Source organism: Schistosoma haematobium, chromosome 1 (genome assembly GCF_000699445.3).
Source record: "Schistosoma haematobium chromosome 1, whole genome shotgun sequence".
NCBI classification, from domain to species: Eukaryota; Metazoa; Platyhelminthes; class Trematoda; order Strigeidida; family Schistosomatidae; genus Schistosoma; species Schistosoma haematobium.
The window spans coordinates 54,525,355-54,550,708 of record NC_067196.1 but is presented as its reverse complement, the minus strand read 5'-3'; the positions used below and the strand labels follow the sequence as shown (position 1 = coordinate 54,550,708).

The 25,354-nt window shown below is 37.4% G+C and overlaps 1 protein-coding gene across 1 annotated transcript in view; it reads right to left on the bottom strand.

The window, feature by feature from the left end:
- MS3_00010172 (uncharacterized protein) overlaps positions 1-24,346 on the bottom strand; it is a gene marked incomplete at its 5' end in the record, with an annotated part of 49,048 nt that extends 24,702 nt beyond the window's left edge. The window contains 2 exons of the mRNA XM_051218531.1: positions 23,604-23,984; positions 24,020-24,346. Coding sequence (XP_051074517.1) covers positions 23,604-23,984; positions 24,020-24,346 — 708 coding nt within the window. The remainder of the gene's footprint in view (positions 1-23,603; positions 23,985-24,019) is intronic.
- Between the last annotated feature and the right edge of the window lie 1,008 nt (positions 24,347-25,354).

The window sequence follows — 25,354 nt, the reverse complement described above, 5'->3', positions numbered from 1 at the left end:
CAAAAAACACAGGTCATGACAACCAAACATATTTTAACTAGACATTACAAGAAGTTTTGGTAAAACATAAGAATCATACACTAAATATTTTATTTGCAAATTTCCATCATATATCTTTTACATTCTGTATGATTCTTTCGATTCACAATTCTTTTCTAACTCCGTTTCTGTTTTTTCTTCTAGTCAACCTTCATAGCCTTTTGCTGCTAGGTTTTCCACTTCCGATTGGTGTTATTTATGTCGTCAGACATAAGTAGCATATAAGACAATAGCATGGTGCATAGTATATAAACGCAATCACTAGATGATCATATATTCATTATCATCAACATACAATTGCCTTTTTTTCATTACTGTTTTCGCTAAATACAGGGGAAAAAAGTGAAACGACATTTTTTAATTATTTAAGCTGATTTTTGGTAAATTTCTAAGAAAAGCTTATTTGTGACGTCATTGTTTGATTGTAATTAGGCCATCCTCTCTCCCTATATTCGGTTAGTTTATTAGATGTGTTAATATTCATTACATCCTTCTTTTCTATCACATGAGTTAATTAGACGATAGTAACTGTAATGACAAAATAGCTGATTGGTAAAATATCGGTGGGGAAAATTATCACCTGACAAAGATGTTTGAATAGATTTTTGCCCACGGAACTACTTATGAAAATTCTAGCTAACTATTTATAGTAATTACTAGCTAACTGACTGAATTTTAAGAAAAAAATAAACAAAACTGCTATTTTTGATGGATAAATTTTCTAACAGTCAGTACACACATACCACACAATTAATTACCCAGATTTTATTGATTTTGTGGAAAAATTTCATTTTAAGGCCAACAGTCAGGTGAAGGAGAGTTTGAATCAATCAGAATAGATGAATAGGACAAGTGTTGAGAAAAAATGATTGAATTCCCTGCTGAAGAAAAAAGCTTGCGTGTGAATTCTTATAGCTCACTTCATATTCAAGCTAGTGTTAGAAAGTCAATGAATGCTTCACGATTAAATTACCCAGTGTAGTGAACGTAATTTGATTGAAATCATTCTCTTGAGCTATAAGTCTTCCCCGTCACCTCAAGATTTAATACCATTTAATAGTTATTCTTATTACTAAATGAAATGAAATTTAGATTCATTAAAAATATTACTGTATACAGCTATTCATATTTTAGTTCCGAAATCCTTAGGAGTGCACGTCTGTTACCACTAGATAATAAAACTAGGACTATTAAATCAGGTTGTGAACATGAGCAAAATCGAGTTCTATCTTATGTAGGATTACAGATTCACTCAGTCAAGGAGAGTTAAATGAAGACTTAACACTTAATCGGTATTCACTGTTTTATAATGGTCCTACAAACGATTTCAGTAATGTTAAAATTTGCCCTCTAAAATAACTAATTATTAACCCAAATAAGATCACCAAACGATCGCTGAGGCTACACTGCTCATTCTGTTGCTGATCTTAGTCGAAGTTCATGACAAAATTAAACCCTACCGACAAATAGGAGTTACATCTTAACTAGTCAGACTGCAATGTTTAGTTATCCAAATCATCCATCTGAGCTACAAATCTCCACCATCTCAAAATAATTTGTACATAAAAGTAATGACATTGCAATATGTAAACAGTTTTGACGTCATTGAAAAACCTTTAGATGCTGAGTTATTTATTATGATCAACAAAAAGAGATTACGATTATAGGTGAAGGTTATGTTCAGAGTTAGGGTTTAAATGGGAGATTGCTTTTTATACATAATGGTAAATAATTCCTTGAATTCAGATCTCAAGAATTTTCAGGTTCACTTGGGAAATCCATTAATCATGTTGAAATAGTAAACAGATTTTCATTCTTTTTGTCTTCTGCTATTTTTCCCTAGAAATACCAATCACTTTATCATCATCATCATAAGAATCTTTCACATTCGTTATTAAGGTTCAATCATATCAATTTTAATCCTCTTAACAGCCGAATATTAATAGGTTTTCACTTAGTTTTTACAATGCTATTCACAAAGCACAAGGTATGTATGAAATTATCCATGAGTTTTTTAATGCTCAATAAGTGTGCAATATCCAGAGCTGTCGGTAAATTCACCGTTTATTCAGTGAGTAAATGATACAGTTACGAATGCATTTTCTCTGGAGGTTTCATGAACATAATAATCCAGCGCATCCCAATATCATTGATGGAAAACACAAGTATAAGAACTTGAAATGAAGCCCCCAGTGAAAATTACACTATTATTGTAGTACTTACTCTTTCATTTTGCCAAAAATTGCTTTATACTGTAATTACGTACTTATTTAGGTCAGTTACACCTCTTAGATGAGCATAAGCAGCCCACCAGGGTTCTTCAACAGTCAGTCAGTCAGTCAACTACAACGTAGGACCAGGCACATTTATGCATCGGTCCAAGTTGCCATACCTCATTAACACAACAACATGGACACTGGATTCATAAAAGTAGTTAATTCAGAGGTGGTAATTTATAAAAGAAAGATTGCAATAAGGGTATAGTACAGGAAGAAAGAATTAGTTCGTAGAAAGAAAGATATGAAGCAATTTTAATCTCTTAGTTTAAGGGAAGATAGAGAGTGTATACACCGACGCCATTGTGATAGATTCTGAGCCATGTCACCAAGAGTCTCCAACCATTAGTTACGAAAGTCACGCGGACCCCAACCAAGTAGCCTGCATCTATCAACATGGCTCAGACCAGAAGTTAGTGACTTCAAGCACTGATGCCACGTTTTGGTTTGGCCGCCCCTAACTTTCTTCCAACCATCTCGAACACCGGTTAGCATTGCACGTCGTGGTAATCGGTGTTGAGGCATACGCAACACGTGGCCTAACCATCTCAGTCGATGAAGATTCATAACCTCATCAACTGATTTACCATCATTCCCTAATACCCTGCGTCTAACCTCACTATTACTTACCCGGTGATCCCAGCAGACGCCAGCAATATTTCTGAGGCATCTGTGGTCAAATACTAGTAGCTTACGAGTGTCTTCTACTCTTAATGGCCATGTTTCGCTGCCGTAAATTAAAACAGAACGGACTGCCGCGCAGTATACTCGTCCTTTCATTGATAGACGGATATCCTGAGGAATTCTTTCCAGTTGTTTCCAATAGTTGTTCATTCTTTTGATGTGTGCCTCCAATTCTCAACGAGATATGCACCGTGGTCGGTACAAAATCGATCCTCACGAAAAACAAACCGTTGGGCTTCTACTGATTCCCTCATTCGCTTCAGCAACACTCTGTTAAAAACTTTTCCTTGTACCGATACCAATGTGATACCTCTGTAGTTTTCACCCCCTTTCTTTGGCGTCTTGATGAAGTGTCTTTCTTTCCTGTCTGTCGGCATTTGTTCCTCCCCCCAAGTCTTCGTCTATGGAACGTGGATTATCTTGGCAGTTACTTCTACTAAAGAGTTCTACAAAGTGCTCTGTCTATCCTTTCAGCTGTACTTGAATCTCAGTGATTGTCATGCTTTCTTTGTTCTGATTGTTTGCTATGGTATAATATATTTCCCTCCCAGCTTCTTCGTTGTTTCATATTCCCTTCTCTTACACCTGTTTCCGCCGTCGTTACTTGGTGATTCATGTATTTCTGCTTGTCGGCTCTAATACTCCCATTCATTTACTCGTTTGCTTCTGTGTATTCAGTTTGTGACATGACTTTCTCTGCTCTTGTTCGGATGTTGTTAGTTGCTATCTTCACGTTCTTTCTATCTTGAATCTTGTCCAGGGTTAGGATAGAGGTCCATTCCTTATGATGATGTTGCTTGAGACCCAGTACCTCCTGACACGTCGAATTTAGTGCCCCTCTGATCTCTCTCCAGTTGTCATCTATCGTAGTTCCTTTTACTTTGAATAGATCCTGTAAGGTTTGAAACGTGTTGTTGAGAGTGTTTGTTAGTATCTCGTGGGAAAACTGTATTGAACCTTTGTTATGCTGTTTCCACAGTTTTCCAGTGTTTCATTAGCTTCACTTTCATCATTTTGTTGAAGGCACATAAATTTGTAAATTCATCGCCGTCCTCGTTCCTTTCTCCTAGTCAGTCCATGTTGTACCATGATATCTTCATACCCGGTGTTGTCTATTACGACTTTGGTGTTTAGATCTCCCATCAGAATAGTGAGATGTTTTCCTGGGCACTTCACTATGATCGATTGAAGCTCCTCATAAAACTGATATTTATCATCTTCGTTGATCTCATCAGTGGGTGCATAATACTGGATAACATTCAATGTGATTCCTTCTTTCTATGTTTTTACGGATGCTTTGATGATACTGGGTTCACGAGATTCCCATTCTACCAGTGCTTACTTGCTTCTTTGGACAGAATCAGTGTAAGCGCTTATGTGTGCAGCTCATTTTCATCTTTGTGACCAGGGTACAGCAGTATTTTTCGTGAATCCATCTTTTTCTGTCCAGCTTGAGTTCAACTGGTCTCGCTTATTCCGGGCGTCGTCAATTTGTATCTCCTCATTTGCGTAATTATTTGACTGGTTCATCAGGTCTCTCATATTGTTCAAACATTCCATGTACCTATAATACTTGTTGTTCTGGTTGTTATAAAGGTAATCGATCTCGTAATTTCCGCACAATATCGAGAGAGTTATGATTCGTATCTTATTTAACTACCTTCAAGCTAAGCATAATTAAACAATAAAAGAAATGTTGGTGTATCAATGAAGAAAATTTTCTTTCCAACAATGACATTTTGTTTAGCTATACAATCGCATTGACTGATAATCTTACCGTTGGTAGTCTGTAATGAACTAGGGGAGTGTTACGTTATCAAATAAATACATCAGGGATTATCATTTTTCAAGTCTATAAGAAATGTAGAGGTGTCTCTCGCGAAATTGTTGGTTGTTGAAGGTGGCCCTACATCATGCACACATATTTTACATAAAAATCATTTGGATGTCGATAACTGCCTTCTATTATGAAATAGTAAAAGGTTAGCTTCTCATAAGTTTCCAGAATTCTCAGAAATTCTGCCTCCGTCGAAAATCCTAACCAACATACACCTCTTTGAAAATCATACGAGTCACACTACTTGACATAAATCTAGTGTACAACAACGATTCCAGGATCTGATATTGACAATGCGAACTCATTACTTTAATGGTCCGATAACCGGCATTTTCGTTCGCTGGTAAAATGACGCTTTATATTGATGGGAGAAGGTTACGTGTGAAACATGGCACAGAAAAGAACACAGGAATACATTTCATACCGTTTAAAAATAATTCCTATTTGAAACATGTTACTCAAACTCATCATAATCTGTCAATTCAATACTGACAGGTACATGGGGAAATATAGCAAATAACACTGTTTTTATTAAATGACAACTTTATCTGTGACTAAAGTTCATTAAATCTCTACCAAATCCTGTGAAACTTAACAGAGTATAAGGAAACACGAAAGGTGTGATGAACAGACACAGCTATATGATTTAGAGTCCCAAGTACAGTTACTTTCTTTGATAATCAAATGAGTATTTTTTGTAAATTGGCATTGATGATAACTAGTTTTGTATGCGATGTTTAACTTGCATCATATATAAAACAAAGGAATCATCTCCAGTTATATATCAGATCGTGAATAATTTACTAAAATAATGTTAGAATATGCCTCATTAACATAATGGAAACCATCGGGACCTTGCCGTGAACAGGACATGAGTGGAGACAATCGAATACACCTACCACAGAATTACAGGACTTGTTAATAAAATCTAACAATCATAAAGTAAAAGCTTAATTTGCAAAATGTCCATCGATTGTCTCAAAATGAATCAGACTTCATTGTTCTTGCGTTTTCATACAAATTGCATTTTGTTTCCATTCTTTACTGTTCGATACTCTTGTCTCTCTGCTTCCAGACCTTCTGTTTACGACTAACATCACATACTACTTATGTCAATATAAGTAGCACACACCACAACCTGACCTACATATTCGAAAGATGAAAACTGAGTTATTTTGTTTCTCATATAATTCAGTATTAATATCTCATTTCTAATTAAAATACGTACAGCAAATTATAACTTCTTTCTTCACCCTCCCTTTTTTGTTTACCTTTTCATTGTTTTGTTCCTAGAACACATTAATCTTTCTTAATCAATGTGATGTGTCAAAAATACTAATATATTTTATATCCGACCCATGTGAGTCTATTCTGTTGATGATAATATTTGTCACCTTATAGTGCTGTTTTACATTTCGTTTTTATAACTACTCAATCTTACTGATAGAATGTGTATTGTAAGGGAGTTAGATTACAGTCAACGTTAAATCCACTATACTTTTTGCAATATATATTTTGCTAACTATACGAATAAATTTAATATTATATATATATATATATATATATATATATATATATATATATATATATGCTTAGTTGTCTAGTCTGAAAATAATCACATCGAGAAGATATTAGTAAGTAAATTATTATCAGAATGAGGGTTTATGGATATTGTAGTAATTTTTAATACTTGAATTCATGAGTCGATTAAAGTTAGACTAAAGTTAGAGAGGCAGTTACTCACTGAAGACAATATAGTGGATTGTTTGCAGCTAGACATTAACACCACTGGATGCCTATTGAGTGTGTAAGCGTTCACGCGCGAAACCGAAGGGCATGGGTTCGAGTCCCGCGTGAGGGATCGTGGATATGTACGGCTGAGTCTTATACTATGACGAAACGGACATCTGGTGCTTAAGTCGACTCATAAGTTCAACTAAATTACTACTTATTTTTAAATATCGATTTAAATTCGGTTAAGACCTGGACGTTGTTTCTAATTTGAGGAGAAAGAAGAAAACTGTCAAATTTATTTTACGTCCTCTGCCCCTATTCACTTCCCTTCGACTCTTTTGTTTTATACTACTTATTGATATTCAGCAAATGGTTGTATTAACTCCGCCTGTAGCTCTTCTAGAGTTACTGCCGGTCCCAAAACCTTGTAAACGAGGAATGTTGGACATGGGGTTAGCGACCCCATCCCGTAGAAAACTCTCTAAAAAACGCTAACCAGTAAAAATAATTCAAACCATTTTAACTCTGGGAGTTAGAAGGTCTTCATTTAGAAGAATTATGACGCCACATGGTGAAAGCCGAGTCCTCTCGGAAGCCACGAGGCCGATACCCTTTCTAACAACCAGAGCAACTATTTTTATAGGTACATGGAACGTCCGAACAATGTGGGAGACCGGGAAGGCCAGTCGAATAGCAACGGAAATGAGTAGACACAACTTGGCAGTACTGGGAATCAGCGAAACCCATTGAACCCAAGCTGGACAACAAAGGCTAAATACTGGAGAGATGCTACCATACTCCGGTCACGAAGAGGTAAATGCTCCACACACTCAGGGAGTTGCTCTGATGCTGTCCAATGTAGCACGAAATGCACTTGAAGGATGGGGATCTCACGGGTCCAGAATCCTCAAAGCATCATTCAAAACAAAGAGGGAGGGGATCACAATGAGTATTATCCAATGTTATGCACCCACCAATGATAGCAACGATAACATTAAAGATCATTTCTACGAGCGGCTGCAATCAATCATAGAGAAGTGTCCAAGAAAGGACCTCACCATTCTGATGGGAGATCTAAATGCCAAAGTCGTAATAGACAACACCGGATATGAAGATATCATGGGACGACATGAACTGGGAGAGAGAAACGGAAATGGGGAAAGATTTGCAAATCTGTGTGCACTGAACAAATTGGTCATAGGAGGCACAATATTTCCACACACACGTATACACAAAGCTACATGGATCTCACCGGACCACACCACAGATAACCAGATAGATCATATTTGCATCAACAAAAAGTTCCAAAGGACAATAGAAGATGGGAGAACCAGGAAAGGAGCTGACATAGATTCAGATCACCACCTACTTGTGGCCAATTTAAAACTGAAGCTAAAGAAGAACTGGACAATTGGATAAACAGAACCACAAAGGTTTAATACAGCCTTCCTTCCAGATACTAACAAACTCAATGAATTCAAGATAGCTCTCAACAACAGTTTCCAAGCCTTACAGGATCTACTGAAGTAAGAAGAAACTACTATGGAGGACAACTGGAAATATATCAAAAAGCACTAACTTCAACGCTTCAAGAGGTTCTGGGCCTGAAGAAGCATCATCATAAGGATTGGATCTCTATAGAAACACTGAACAAGATCAAAGAAAGGAAAAACAAGAAGACAGCAATTAACAACAGCCGAACACGAGCAGAGAAAGTCCAAGCACAAGCTGAGTACATAGAAGCAAACAAGCAAGTGAAATAGAGCATTAGAGCCGAAAAGAAGAAATACGTGGAAGAACTAGCAACGACGGCAGAAAAAGCTGCTAGAGAAGGAAATATGAAACAGCTTCACGATACAAAGAAGAAACTAGCCGGGAAATACAGTAAACCAGAGAGGCCGGTCAAAGACAAAGAAGGCAAGCCAATCACCGAAATTCAACAACAGTGGGACAGATGGGTAGAGTACTTCGAGGAACTCCTGAATAGGCCGGCTCCAATGAATCCACCGAACATCGAAGCAGCACACACAGATCGTCCTTTAGATGTCAATCCACCAACGAAGGAAGAAATCGAAATGGCCACCAGACAAATCAATAGCGGGAAAGCAGCAGGACCCGACAACATACCAGCTGAAGCACTGAAATCAGACATCGAAGTAACTACAAACATGCTTCACCTTCTATTCAAGGAGATTTGGGAGGAGGAACAAGTGCCGATGGACTGGAAAGAAGGACACCTCATCAAGATGTCGAAGAAAGGTGATCTGAGCAAATGTGAAAACTACAGAGGCATTACACTACTGTCAATACCAGGGAAAGTCTTTAACAGAGTGTTGCTGAACCGAATAAAAGACGCAGTAGACGCCCAACTTCGAGATCAACAAGCTGGATTTCGTAAGGACCGGTCGTACACGGACCAAATTGTGACACTACGGATCATCGTAGAACAATCAGTTGAGTGGAACTCATCACTATGCATCAACTTCATTGATTATGAAAAGGCATTTGACAATGTAGATAGGAGAACGTTATGGAAAATTCTTCGACACTACGGAGTTCCCGAGAAGATTGTCAATATTATCCGGAACTCATACGACTGACTACAGTGCAAAGTAGTGCATGGAGGACAGCTGACAGATGCATTCCAAGTAAGGACCGGAGTCAGACAAGGCTGTCTACTCTCTCCATTCCTCTTTCTTCTGGTGGTCGACTGGATTATGAAGACCTCGATAGCTGAGGGAAAACACGGCATACAATGGATAGGTGTCATTACCAAGGTTTGATTTGATAATTTCGAATAAATTGAGCATTGGGTTGATTGTTATAAATAAAAATAATATATTTGTAATATCCCAATGAGTAGAAAATCCAATTTTCTACTCATTGGGATATTACAAATATATTATTTTTATTTATACAATGGGTAGCTCAGAACCAATTAGACGATTTGGACTTCGCAGATGACCTAGCCCTCCTATCGCATACACACGAACAAATGGAGATAAAGACAGCCAGTGTAGCAGCAGTCTCTGCATCAGTAAGCCGCGAACTACACAAGGGGAAAACCAAGGTCCTCAAATACAACACGGAGAACAGCAATTCAATCACTCTTGATGGCGAAACTCTGGAAGATGTAGAATCCTTCACATACCTGGGAAGCATCATCGATGAACAAGGAGGTTCAGATGCAGACGTAAAGGTGAGGATCGGTAAAACAAGGGCCGCATTCCTACAATTGAAGAACATTTGGAATTCAAAACAACTTCCAACCAATATCAAAGTCACAATCTTTAATACGAACGTCAAGGCAGTTCTACTGTACGGAGCTGAAACTTGGAGAACTACAACAACCACCATCAAGAAGGTACAAGTATTTATAAATGGTTGTCTACACAAGATACTCAACATTCATTGACCGAATACAATCAGTAACAGCGTACTATGGGAGAGAACAAACCAACTTCCAGCTGAAGAGGAAATTAGGAAAAGACGATAGAAATGGATAGGACATACATTACGCAAATCATCAAACGGCATCACGAGGCAAGCCCTAACTTGGAATCCTGAGGGGAAGCGGGAAAGAGGAAGACCAAAGAACACATTACGTCGGATAATAGAAGCAGATATGAAAACGATGAATAACAACTGGAAAGAGTTGGAAAGGATTGCTTGGGACAGGGTTGGATGGAGAATGCTGGTGAGCGGCCTATGCTCCTTCACGAGGAGTAACAAGCGTAAGTAAGTAAATATTTGTATTCCAAGAAATTTCTACGCGCATGTTTTAACGAAAGTTTGTCCTGTAATATTCTAAAATGTTTACATATACTCATAATATTTATTGTATTTATCATTACAATTACTTTATCTCAACCATTGAAGCAGTTATTTTCAACTTTGTGCAATCATTTAACATTTGTTTAAAAGCAACCGTTCCCATACTGTTTGCTCTTAGTCCGATTTTTGCTTGTTGATAAACCGTTATCAAGTTTAGACACAGTCAGCGGCTGCCATTTTTGTACCATCGGAGCCTTTTTATTTCAGAAAAAAGAACGCGGTGAACGCCACAGACACCTCATAAGTCGAGGTTTGCAACTAGTTTTTGCACATTATTCAATAAAGAACCGCTTAGACAAATCATTGCTTTGTGGACTTCGATTTTTCGGATATATCAGTTGGGTGATTTGGGCGCTTGGATAGACGTAACAATAACAGTTGAAGTGACCCTTGTGTAGGCGAATGGAGAAAGAACTGAAGTTAAAGTGGCATAGGATATGTAAGATTTGGCTAAAATACTGTTCGAATCTTCTTTAATAAATCAGTCACAAAGCCAATAAAACCAGAAGTTGATAACAATGGTATATGCTGATGTATTTGAATTATAAACAGAGGTGTCGTAGTGCTTAATAGTCAAGCTAGCTAATTATTGAAGGAGTTCTGTTGCACTGTGTATTCAAGCATGGTCGGTTAACAAAGTTCAACAGAACACCTTCAACTAATCGTTTTTCCAGTAAAACTAATATGATCGGCATCAATATTGAGGACATGCAAAGCTATTTATTTTGAAGAATTTTGCACTCTTCGTTCAGATTTATCTTTATCTCGATGGTGATATTCACAATGAGACTCGAACCAAGTACCCTTCTCTTTGAAACTATTATAAAAAATAGTCCTCGAATACAGAACAGTCCCACGTAAAAGCGTTTAACATTTGAGCAACTGAGTTGGCATCCAACGGTATTAATTCCGGCTCAGTGGTCTGGAGGTCAAATGTTCACACGTGAAATTGAAGGTCCTTGTTTTTAGCATTGCATGAGAGGTCAAGCATGCGTATTTCTGAGGAGTCCCATACTTCGATAAAACAACCGTCCAATATTCCCAGGTTTTCAAATGTGATCTAACATCAGTCGATTCATGATTTCAGTGAAATTCAACAATCTCCACAACCCCTTACTGACAATAAATTTACTGTTTTATCGTTATTTTGTTATTTTTTTTATTGTTCGTATTTATTGTAGCAACAAGTAGGTTATTCATCTCCGTGAGTGTGTGTATGTACTTAGATAATAATCACTTTCATACTTTAGTATTATTTATTCAGTTGATCGATAGAACATGTATCCAAAAGTCAACATATAAAGTATAAAACACACCGTTTTACCAGTTTTGCTAACAGTTATTTATGATTGATTCACTTATATGAATAGTTTAATTCCAATGGAAGTTTGTCAAAACATTACCATTAGAAATATAGTCATGGAATTGATGTGTTATTCACACTAAGGTTAAGATTACAAGAAAGAAAAATAGTTACGGAAAAAAAATTTTTCTCTTCAGTGAAACGCTTAAGCTAGTTTTTTCTAGTGATTATTGAACAAAAAAGTATTTTTTTTAAAAGCATATAAGAACTATTTTACTTTGTTTTCTATGTAGAGGTGAATGAATGATGCTCATTAAAATTGTCTGTACACCAAAGATGAGCTGAATTTTTATAAATAATAAGTAAGGAATAAGTTACCGAAGACCATGAAATGGAAAGTAATACATGTTTTTTTAGATTGACTGTAGCAGTTGTTCCGTTGATTTCATTCCTTTAAAATATAACAGTAAGATAAAATTAGCATATTGTTTTCTTGCAAAATATCAAAATTATATCTAAATCTAAAGTTTGTTGACTAGAAAATGTTAAGATGGCTGTGAAAGGTACAACGAAGACTCCAAATGCTCTAAAGGAGCCGAAGAAACTCTGTCTAATCTAAACCTGACAGAACCTTCTAGAATATCAGTGTGGCAATTGTGTAACTTTGCTTCTTGCTGATGATGTTATAGCTGATACCAGAAACTATAAATACTCCTATTTTTCTGTGTATTTTTTATTCTTATTCGATAATCACTTCCCTTGTTTTTTCCGTCTTTCGATTTGCGACTGTGTGGTTCTACACGTTCGAGTGCCGATAGTTGTTTACAGTATTCTGCCGTAATAAAGTAGAGGATGCAACAAAAAAAATAACATTGAATCGTATATATAATTTAGTCAATATGAGACAAGTGAATTAGTTAGAACTGTAACCACATTTTTTTCATGAAATCCATAATATTACCAAACTGTTGTCATAAATGTCTTATGTTGTTGCTATTATCACCAATAGAAGCTTCACTGAGTTCATCTTCAAAGGTACTGTAACTTTATGTATTTTTTTAAAATGAAGGTAAACGAATTATTACGTCTGGCTCCATGTGGATGTAGTAGAAGATTCAATAGAGAGAAGTTTCTAAATATCCAAACCTTAGTTCATCAGTATGGTCGTGCTCCAAAACTTCTTGACAGTTTTAGTATTAGTATATTTACCATTAATCACGTTGAAGTAATGGATAATATTTGTGATATATAAATATATAAATAAATGAAGACCTTCTAACTCCCAGGGCAGAGTTAAAATGGTTTGGATTATTTTTTCTGGTAAGCGTTTTTTTGGCGAGTTAGTTTTCTACGGGATAGGGACGCTAACCCCATGCCCAACCCTCCTCCTTTACCCGGGCTTGGGACCGGCAGCAACCCTATAAGAGCTACAGGCGGAATTGGATAATATTTGTAGCTCTCAAGAAAACTTTAGGGGTCTAGTATATTCTGAACTGGATGATTTGACTATGAATCTTTAATTGTTCTTCCAAACAGCATCATTGATCTAAATTCCAAACGTAATTATGCCACTGGAATTTCTCCAACTGACGGTGATTCCTACTTTTGAATGTATCAATAGGTGATGGAACTACATGTTTTGGTGTAAAATTTCACTTATTCACAGCTAGAAGATAAAAGTAAAACTTTGAAATTGGTTTTGGGAAATTCTTTTAACACCCCCTCACATGATCAGTTCTAAATAGAAGAGGAAGAAAATTTACCACTCACTATACTGTAAATTTACATTACATCACATTTTAACCAACGATAAGATGGTAGGACTAGGCTAACACACATGAACTTTTCTTCAAAGCACAAGTCAGAGAGTATAGAATGTATTCCATGATTCTGATCTAATGACCGAGTTGTAAATAAAATCTCATTGTAAAAAGACGTTATCCATCTATGATTTCGTACCACTGGTAAAAACAAAATAAGCATTAGGGATTTACAGTCCTAAAAACGTGAGCTATTTCAGGTACAATGAGTTGCAAAATATATTCTTCATAGTAACTGAGCACGAAATGCATGACGTGCGTTAAGACGCATAAGACAGAAAAATTTTCAAACTTTTACAAGGGGTAAGAAGAGTCAAGAAAATAGTCTTCAGTAATAAGGATAGGAGGTCTATCGACCTATATTAATCCTTGAAGTTCGTAATACTGTGAAGGTCCGACCTCGTTTTGAATATATTAACAGGTGCTGATATTACGTGTTCCGGTAGAAAATTCTAGTAATTCACTACTCGGTGCGAGAAACGAAACTCCAGACGTAAACGATTTGATCTCGGTTTTTGAACTTTCTTCGAATGTCCTCTCAAATGATCAGTCCTAGATAGAAGTAAAAGATAAGACATGTTAATACCAAGGTCATCGTTCAGTATACGATAAGTCAATATTAGATCATCCCGTAATCTACGGTAAGATAACGGAAATAAGTTGAGGTGTCTCAGTCTGTCTTCATAAGATAGGTCAGATAGACCTTGTACCATCTTAGTACCTCGTCGTTGGACTCTTCCTAGCATCTCTGCTTCATACTTGAAACAAGGACTTGCTACTTGAATCCCTTATTCTAAATGTGGTCGCACATAAATCGGGTATAATAATCTAAACATTCCATCGTCTAAATATTGGAAAGACCTACGAATAAACCATAATACCCTATAGCCTTTCGCAGCAGCAGTCTTACAGTGACTAGTGATTTTGAGATTACTGCTTAATATGACTCCTAGATCTTTATAGTTTCTTACTTTGGGTAGCACGAATCCACATATTGTGTAGTGATACGATTCATCATAGTTATTTGTTTGCATCACTACACTCTTATTAGGATTTACTTCTAGTGACCACCTGTCCAACCATGTCACCAATGAGCTAAGATCATTCTCTAATACTATCCTGACATACTGTGTATGGGTCTCCAGATTTTTATGTCATCAGCGAAGAGTAGAACGGATGACTTTGCTATAGTTGGTAATTCATTTACATAAAGTAAAAAGAGAAAAGGACCGAGGATTGTACCTTGGGGAACTCCACTTTTTACAGTTACCCACGAGGAGAGAGCCCCATTTACCCTTACCCTTTATCTCCTGTCATGGAGAAAGTTACTTACCCAATCTACGACTGTATAATGGATTCCAAAACGTTCCAGTTTGAATTTAGGACCAGAGTGGGAAACTTTATCGAAGGCCTTACTTAGATCTATGAAGATCACATCCACAGGAATATTCCGATCTTTTGCAGCAGCCCAATGTTCTCTTGCAATGAGATTTGTCAAGCATGATAGGCCTCTCCGAAAACCATGTTGTTCCCTGGAAAAAAGATTATACCCTTCAACATAGTTTATAACAGATATCCGAATGATTTTTTCCATCAATTTTACAACTGCAGTAGTTAAGCTAACATGCCTATAGTTATTAACTAAATCCCTACTCCCAGCCTTATACATCGGACTTATTATAGAGTCTTTCCAGTCTCTGGGAAGTCTGGACTGCCTTAGAGACATGTCAAACAGTATCGCTAATGGTTCAGCAATTACATCTGATATGGCTTTCATAATCCTAGGATGAATATCATCAGGACCACTGGACTTATCTGGTTTGAGATGCTGAAGTAGCCTTAAAACAGTACCTTTCTCAATGACTACATGGTTCATCAGCGAGTCACCGCGATCACAATGAATCGTTGGTCGTTTCTCATTACCGATAGAGAACACTTTACTGAAATATTCCGATGAAGCTTCAGCTTTTCCGGTATCATTTTCTGTCAAGATTACCGGATTTTCTTGTATCAAAAGTGATGGAACTTCATCGCAGCAAGTTTTTCAAACTTAGCCAGACCTTGATTGATTGAACATATGACATGGGTAATACAAAGAGGAGCAAAAAGTGATAGAAAAAATGGGAAAACGAACTGAAAGTTTGAATAATAATACAAATTTTTGTGTTTCTCAGATTATCGCCATAGAACATGGAAAACAAGCTCTGAAAATGATAGAGAATACTATGAACTACTGTATCTCAGTAAGTAGCATACCGTATTTTGAAAAAAGTGGCAAACACGAAAAATCAGAAGATATATACCCAACGTTGTCACGTCGACTATGTTGCAGGCCGGAATAACAGTCATGTTTACGTTCATGTACCCAGTGGATTTGTCATATCAGACTGAATTTTTATTTTTTTTAAATAGATTTCACTGTGAATTTTGCTATGATTGTAATACTGTTCACCATGTCAGAATGAGTTACATCGGAAACGTGCACTGCTTGTTGTGATGATATTTCAGATTTTAGAAAACATACTTATGGTCGTGGTTGTTCTGAAATAGACCTTCAGTGAATAATGTTACTGCTAAAAGGTTTGAATCTAAGTTTAGTTCCAGTAGTTGTGTTATAAACTATGTATTGGTGTCTAAATGACCTAATTCGCCCAACTCATCTAATAATGTTATTTGGTATATTTTCAGTTACGAACCTTCTGCAAAAAGTCGATAGCATCTTTGGCTTGACCATAGGTTTTCAGGTGCCTATGTCTCATTACCCTTTCGAATATATCACTGTAATCTACAACTACTGGAAACTCACTGTCTGTTGGACTCATTGGCGGGAGCGGGTTATCCACAATACTTTAGAGAATAACGAACCGGAGATCGCCTTCCTTCATAGGCCTCTATAACATTAGAAGGAAAACCCAGGGAAGAATATGCGAGCAGATAGAAGATCCTAAATGGTAATAACATTGACTTGAGCAAAAAACAGTGATGGTATCTGGTATCTACAAGAAAATACTCAAAAGAGAATGTAATGTTATTTCGTCATACAAACCACGTAAGCATGCCGTAACCAAAACGCTTTACTGAATAGTGGTAGCAAAAACCGAGGAAACACAGTAGTAGTTAGTGCTACGTCAAGCCCAAAGAGGTTATTCTAGCTTCTGGACAAACCAATTTATTCATTCCTCTTGAGTCATATTTTGACCTTGTAAGCGTATGGTGTATATTGCTTGCCCTACTCATCACATGTCTGTAGCTTATTTTTATTTGACTGTAAATACGATCCACGCTTAGCTAAATTGAATTGGTTCACATGCCTTCTCCGATCCGTTTCGCTTCACACTTTCCTTTTTGTTTTGCCGCTTTTTATTCTGAACGAACGGGATTTCGGTTTATTTTTAGTCATAACCAAGCATAAAGTGTAAACTATTCAGCAGTGAACATTTTTAACATTGTATTTCCTGCTTACTAAGCATACCTCAGAATATCTTTTTGTTGTTTGAGACAAGGATTTGATGCTTAACCTCTAGTACAATACTGTCCACCGAACATAATTCGAGTTTCAGAAAATATCGACAGTGCTAAGCATTATTCCTACTTGAAATAATCAGTTCACATGTTTATAAAGTACAGTCAGGAATTCGGAAAGAGGAGCTGGCTTAAAAATATACAAAACGACTAGTCTATTTGAAGTAAAAGCTTTTGAATAGCAAAAGTAACTCATAATATCATTAAAGAACTAAAAACGATTTAGTAAGGAAAATTACCTCAACAATATCATCAACCCAAGCTGTACATTCATACCCATAATTAACTAACAAATAAAGTAGCCTTGAAAAATAGAAGAATGAAATAAGCGTCAACAAAGAGTTGTGTGACAATCAAAGATTTAAAGAATAATAATTAGATAAAATTAGATATGCGAAAAATAAATGTCGACTTGACGGTTATGAAGAAGGTGAAGAACAAGTTGAAGACGTGGAAGTAATAATGATAATAATGATAAAAATAATAATAATAGTAATAATAATAATAACAATAATAATACAACACTGAGAGACTATAAACGCTCTTGATTTGGATGAAAATGTTTCTGTTTAAGCAATTCTATTGTTGCAGTTTGTGTAAGGTCTGGTGTCTGGGTGTGGAGCACTGGATGACATTTATTGCAATCCTTTTCTTCTTTGTTCCTAAGGTCAGTCAATCATATGCAGCATAAAAATGTTGACACACGTGTGCATCGGTTTAATTCGTTACAGCATATTAGCAGTCACATAAATTACTATGGCAAATCCAAGAGTATTAGTAGTTACAGTATCAGAAAAGATTGTGTGCATAAGAAGATAAGTTTAGAATGGCATGGGTATCATTTGTGAAGTTGATCATTTTCTTCAAGTTGGAAATTATGCCGATTTGGAAGGGAAACAGGTGCAAATCAAGCATTTTCGATTACCCAGTTGATATGAAATCATAGCATTACCTTTTATAGAAGTTTGTGTTTCGACCTTCGCATCAAAATTGGACAGTTCGATGTGAATGTCCCCACTTCTCGACTGGTCACTGGAGCTGAGCTCTATTTCTCGTTCCTCACCATCATTAATGTAGCAGCATTCAAATCCGAGATAATTATATGTCGATTTCGGCTACACGATCTAATGTTCCTACAGAGGTGTTCGTTATAATTTTGGACAAATGTCAGCTAAATTATGTTGAGATTTGAGTCCACTTTCACCGGTGACCATGTTTCGTAACTCAGTTCACAGGATCCATGTAATATCGGCATCTTGCCATCGGTCAATATTCTTGCTCAATTGAATGTAATTGACGTCAGTCAGAATAGAAATCGTTCGAAAATAACGACGGACCGACTGATACTAAGAAGTGCGGTTTTAATTCAGTGAAGATCTTCACCATCAACAACTGTGTGATTGTTTCAAATGTGTCGTATAAACCAAGCATTGGTAAAGTCTAACTGTAGAATCACAAATCAGCTTTTCACTTCATATCCACTAAGCTTACTGCGTACAAGTGAATATACACCTCTTAAATAAGGTTTACTATAAGCTGTTGGAGAGGAACTATTTGCAAAATGTACAGTGTGATTACTGATGGTTTACATAGATAATTCTCTCCACCTTATTGTCTTGTTATTTGTATCATTTATCAAACGATAATCTCTTATTACTCAGACGATGTATGTTGCAATCCATATTTACAATATGTATTTACTGCAACTTAAATGAATGGAAGTATTTATATCCTCAAAATAAGAAAAGTGAACTATCAAGTATAAATCAACAGATTTATATTCATGATGAATGTATTCTGAATTGCATTCGACAAAACTTTGTCAGTGTTAATCTCTGTTTTTGCAAAAATTACTGAGTGTATGGAAGCAAATCGGACATTAACATAATGATGTATTACAGCTTTACTCATGGTTTATCACCACTCAATAAAATAATTCTCATTTGTTTAGACTACATGATCAGAGATTTAATTTTGGAATGATGATGTATTAATCTGCATGTAGTTCATTAAATCCATCCATCCTAAGTACAAGTCTTCTCTATCAGTAAATATTGTAAATTATTCCAAAAGCAAAGTCTCAAATAAACCTTGGGAATAGAAAAGGTACTTAATCTACATCACTTTTTCTAAAACCACTTTTAGAGATGCATTCAAGGATTACAATCAACGACCTAGAGATTGAGACCGGCAGAAGCCCCAGAAGGGTTCTTGTTCTTGTTACTAACGTTGGTGGGCCAGCATCGATTGGGAGGTCCGTGGTTTCTGCTTCAATGTTGAGTGGGACTGGTCGATTCGAGAGTTCTTTGAAGTGTTCTACCCACCTGTCTCGCTGTTCTTCAATGTTGGTGATTACTTTGCCTTCCTTGATTTTCACTGATCGTTCCGGTTTGTGATAATTTCCAGCGAGCTCCTTTGTTGTGTCATACAATTCTCATATTTCCTTCTCTTGTAGCCTTTTCAGCCGTCATTGCTAGATCTTCCACATATTTACATTTGTTGGCTCTGGTGCTCTTCTCCACTTGCTCGTATACTTCTGTGTATTCAGCTTGTGCCTTGGCTTTCTCCGCTCTTGCTCGGCTGATATTGATTGCTGCCTTCTTGTTCCTTATTTCTTGAATCTTATCCAATGTATCAACAGTGATCCATTCCTCGTTGCCCAGAACCTCATGACATGTTGAAGTGATTGCCTCCCAGTTGCTCTCCATAGTAGTTCCCTCTCCATTGAGCAGCCCGTGAAATGCCTGGAACCTATTGCTTAGGGCTATCTTGAATATGCTGAGTCTGTCAGTATCCCAAAAGAAAGGCCGTACTAAACTTTTGTGATGTTGTCCGCCCCGTTGTTCAGTTTCAGCTTCATCTTGGTGACCAGAAAGTGACGATCTGAGGCTATATTAGCTCCTCTCTTGGTTCTTGGCATTTAGGTCTCCCATCAAAATGGGCATTTCTCAACGATTGACTGCTGCCTATCCTAGAATTGATCTTTAACGTCTTCATTGTGATCGTTGGTAGGCGCATAGCATTGGATGACGTTCAATTTAATGCCCTCTTTCTTTGTTTTGGAGGCTTTGATGCTCCTGGATCCATGATATTCCCATCCTGTAAGTGCTTCTTGCGCTTGTTTGGATAACATCAGTGCAACTTCTTGTGCAAGTGGAGCATTTTATTTTTCATGACCTGAGTATATCAGCAGCTCTCCATAATCTAGTCTTTGTTGTCCAACATGCGTCCAACGTGTTTCACTGATTCCAAGCAGCTCCATGTTGTATCTTTTCATCTCTGCAGCAACTTGGATGACTTACGTGGTCTCGCACCTTGTACGAACAATACATGTACTTAAATTAATGATTGCTTCGGATGTCAGGACATCAGCCTACTGACTTCCGGAGGAATTCGGCAGTCATGAAGGGACGTCAGAACTCTTCTAAATGAAGACCTCCTAACTCCCAGGGTAGAGCTTAAATAATTTGCATTATTTCTTCTGGTTAGCTTTTAGTTTTCTACAAGATGAGGACGCTATCCCATGGACAGCCCTCCCCCTCATCCGGGATTGAGACCGGCAGAAGCCCCAGAGAGGGTTCTTGTTTTTGTTACTAACGTCGAATCGATTTTCACCCAAGGAGCTAGCTGTATAAATCCCGATCCTAAGGTAACTCGACTACAGCTATCAGTTGAACGATGTGTTGTATTACGCCTGGACGTTAATCCATACGATAAACACAGAACATCAACGCTTCTCCAACCCCACAGACAAGTCAGTTAGAAATCAGAATGAACACAGGATTTCGCTTCGTTAGGTTTATACTAATTCGCGTATATCAACATATATCACTGTTTGAATGGAAATAAAACCATAGAGCACGTAATGAGCGAGTCGTCGCTATCCTTCCGATAATCTCATGATACTCACGAGCAAGTTTGACCTTTCACACATATAAAATTCGTGTCCATATTAATCCAATTGACCATATCGTCCATTTTGGGTGGAATTAGTCAGCTTGCCTGCATTTACTTCCTTATTTTACACATTGTTTGTTTGAACTATATACAACTAAGGCATAAGCCTACTTACTGAATTGGGTGGTATGCTAATTTCCCAACTCAGTTCAAATATTTACCCTCTCGGTCTCTCAATACATTTGTTTGACACACGTGTAGAGCAAATGAAATGTCACTGGACCCTTACCAAATCATCCGGCGGTCGTGTTACTAAATGCTTAAAAATTCAACGATCCTCCTCAAGTCCAGAGACTGATAACACCTATCACTTGATTACACACAATGGACTGGCCAATGCGGCGATGGTCGCACTTTATTTTTCTACCTACTCTTTCTAATACACTCCTCTAATAACGTCCTTTGCGTTACACGGTCTTCAGAGCAGCCATAGTGCCGTGGTACGATGAAACCGCAATCCACGTTAAGTGCAACTTCGAAGTTACCCGTTTCGTCACACTACTCCCTCCTTACTCCAGTACGCACCCAGTCATTCAGCTCAGATCATCTATGTTAGTGATCTACATGATATTCCCAACATTTCGCATCTGACTTCCAATCCCGCGTTGTGAATACCTGATAAGTCCTAGATTATGTAGAAGATTAATCCGTGATACATATGTAGGGAACTAACATATTATTGAGTCAGATGGGCTATCGAAATTGGTGAGCCTAATGCGGTTGTTATCACCTTTTATAAAGAATTGTGATATGAACTCAAGCTGATGTATTTCGCGCGGACCCTATTTATCATGAATCTTTACAGAAGCCTCCAATAACAATTCGCAGGCAGTAAGTACCGTCAAGCTATTTTCTAAAATCTACTGAGTGTTTCACATCTAAGTATAACGACAATAGTCGCCGTTTGCATGCAGTGTAGTGTTTGGGAGCGGTCAGTGCTACCAATTTTTTATTCTCTTCGTTTAGTACGGCTAAATGCGTCTGGTCAGTCATAACTGCTAGTACTGCTTATGTGTTTAGCTTGTCCTTTATAGCTTCGAATAACTGCTTGATTCCAGGTGAAGGACGAAGTGTTCGTGATCAGTTTTGTAAGTAACCCATCAATGCTGTAGAATAGTCAAGTTGGGGACGACTCCCAAGAAACCATGTAGCTTTCGGACAGGTCAAACAGCAAGTAGTCGTCGGTACTCTGTACGTCATCTAGGTTCTTTAGTAACTTACATAAAGACCGATGGACCGTCCTAAACTCACTTACTAATTCATGGGAAATCTGTACTCATTCAATCATTCAGTGCTCCAGGTAAGTTAGATGTTGCTTCGGTTTTGCTGGCTACAAGTAGGTTATTTACGTCAACTACTCAGCTATTTACAATCTGACAAACGTTTCCAACACTTGGTGTTAACAAACCAAGTTAGCACAGCCAGATAAAATTATCGAGAAAAACCCCAGAGTAGAAGGGGTAGTAACAGTTTCAGTATTAAGCAAGAAACAGAATAAAGTGATACAGAGAACTCGGGTTCGAAGTAAATATAGAGAGCAAATGTACCTGTGCCACCAGGAACGATCTTAAGTCCATTAATGTAAGCACCTGTCAGTAACCTCAGAGCCCAAAAGATAATCAGAAATCGACCGAATTAGGACTTACTACCGTACGGCTATTCATCGTGGCACTTAATCCCAGACATACGCTCGCCAGTCCACAATAACTTGCCGTTGAAACGTCAAATAAACGAAGGATGCATCTCGCTGGCTACCCGTTTTGGCTAGGTGATGTATGAAGCCACTCCTTAAAGACAGAAGTTTGTGACTGTATATCTTAAAACTTAAAATCCGACCACTAAATTGTAACAGTCGGCTTTTGGTAAAAGTTATGGACATCTTTACCTGGATTAAACACACAGGAGTGTTTGAAATTGATAAAGGCATTTTATGGGTCTATTAACGTTAAGGGGCCAGTTTACGCAACCACACCAGAGTGAACTGATACTGAACTAGTCAGAATACGGAAACTTTTCAGTACCAAGTTCCTAAAAGAACATTCTAAAATTCAGTCTACTGTCCGAATCCATTATCCGGTTGCAAACATTGCCTTCCGATATGAAGACATTGCGTTGCAACTACATATCTTATACGTTGTGGTACCGTTGTATAAACTAGAATTGTCACAAGTAACACGCGACATAACTAGCGAGATATCCGAATTTAGTGAAATTGTGAGGAATTTACCTTCAAACCGTTATGGAGATCATTTACCAAGTGGTACAATGACAAGCCCAGATAACTGATATTTGTCGAAATGAACTATGAGAACAACTCATGTGCCTGATCATTTTGTGGAATTCTAACATCATGGAACTGCGGTACTCGATTTTCCATACCAACTCCTGAGTAATTTACACCATAGCACCGTAACTTTCACCAATACGTACAAAATAACGGTAAACAATCAGAAAATTGACATGATCTTGTACGACACGAGGTTTATAATAAATATTACATAACGGAGTTTAGCTGTCATTTTCAACATCTCCCTCAGCTGTTTGGTCACTGGCCCACAACTAATTAGTCATATTAGAAAAACTAATAGAAATCTTACCGTCAAATTGTCTCTTAGGAGCTGCATAATTAGTGTGCTGTCTTTGTAGGAATCATCTTGAAGCTGATCTAGTTCTGCTATTGCTGAATCGAAAGCGCATTTAGCTAACTGGCACGCTTGAGGAGAATTATTTTGTATTTCGTAATAAAACACAGAGAAGTTGAGAGCTAAACCAAGACGGATAGGATGAGTGGTGGGCAACTTATTGGCAGCCTCAGTAGCTTTCGTGTAAGCATCGAGTGATCTTTGGACCACTTCAGCTCGAGTCTTATCACTGGCAACTTCAGCAAGATACCGATTGTAGTCACCTTGCATTTTCAGAAAGAAAACTTTGCTTTCGTCATTACTTTCCTGTACAAGCAGATAATCTTTGAGCAGAGCCTAAAAACATCCTTAATGCTTCACGTCCAACTTACTAAAACCTGATCACAGATTGCATTCAACTCCTTTTCTATTTTAATACGGTACTCTTCTGCTATTTGACTCTTAACATGGTCATTTGCTGCTTTCGTTTCGCTTCCAGATATCACTCTCCATGCTGATCTTCTAGCACCCACAACATTTTTATATGCCACCGACAGTAAATTCCGTTCTTCGTTCCCTAAATTCCCCGAAGCCTCGGTATACCGCTTCATAGCTGCCGCCATGTCATCATATCGTTCAGCCTGCTCAGCAAGTTTGGCGATATGAACCAAATCAGTGTTAGATAAGTCCTTGCACTCTGAAACCCACGACGTAGTCATGACACTACGACAGCTGGATTACGATAACCGGTCAAACTGGCGCGTAAACTTAACTAATATATAGATTGGCTGTAAAACTAGTTCCACTCCTCAAAGTCAAATCCCAAACTAATGACCAAAGATTTTATTACTAATTATTTTTGCTTTTAGTCATCTTACAGAATTTTTAACAGTTTTGGTGAAATTCTGTTTTATTTCGAGGTTATTATTTATTTGTCGACATAAACAATATTTGATCATAAATTTATCGATCCTTCTCGGTATGATCAAATTAAGTTCTGGCTTTTGATTTTCTCTCTCTATCTTTGGTCAACTCTCCATCATCTAGCCAGCTGACCAACTAACCACATATCCTGCTCTTAACCAAACACAAGCCTTTACTATCTCTCTTATGCGTAGAATGGCACTACCAGCAATACACGGTTCCCTAAACTTCATTGATGTCTATAAATGTATTAAAGTATTCGGTACATTTTATCATGACTATTCCTTCAGCTGTGTATTTAGCCCAGATGTCATTAAAAATCTCATTACACAAATGACTGTACAACAGGTACATTTCTCAATTTGCGTCAAGTTACCTGGTTCAATTTCTTGTTACTTTTCAGTACTCATATATCTGTAGCAAATTTCTTTCTGTGTAGGTTAATTTTAAGAAAATAACAACGAACAGTGAGTATATTTTCACAGAGTGTATGAGTCAATGGAGATAAAATGAATTCCGTATAATAAAGTGCATGTTATGCCTTGAGGAACTCATAATGATCCAGATCCTGCTGCTGTGTTATTTGGTGTTAACGATTCCAACATTTTCATAAAATACCTTGTAAGGCCAGTGAAGTGTCACTGAGTCCTAGCCAAATCATTCGGCAATTGGGTCACTGAATTTCGAACAGTCCATCGAACTCCGTGATTTTCAAGGACACACATCACCTCGGCCGTTGCTGTTACATTGACGTGATGGCCGGGCTTGCCTGTCGTGATGAAACAATCAAGCTATACTGGCTG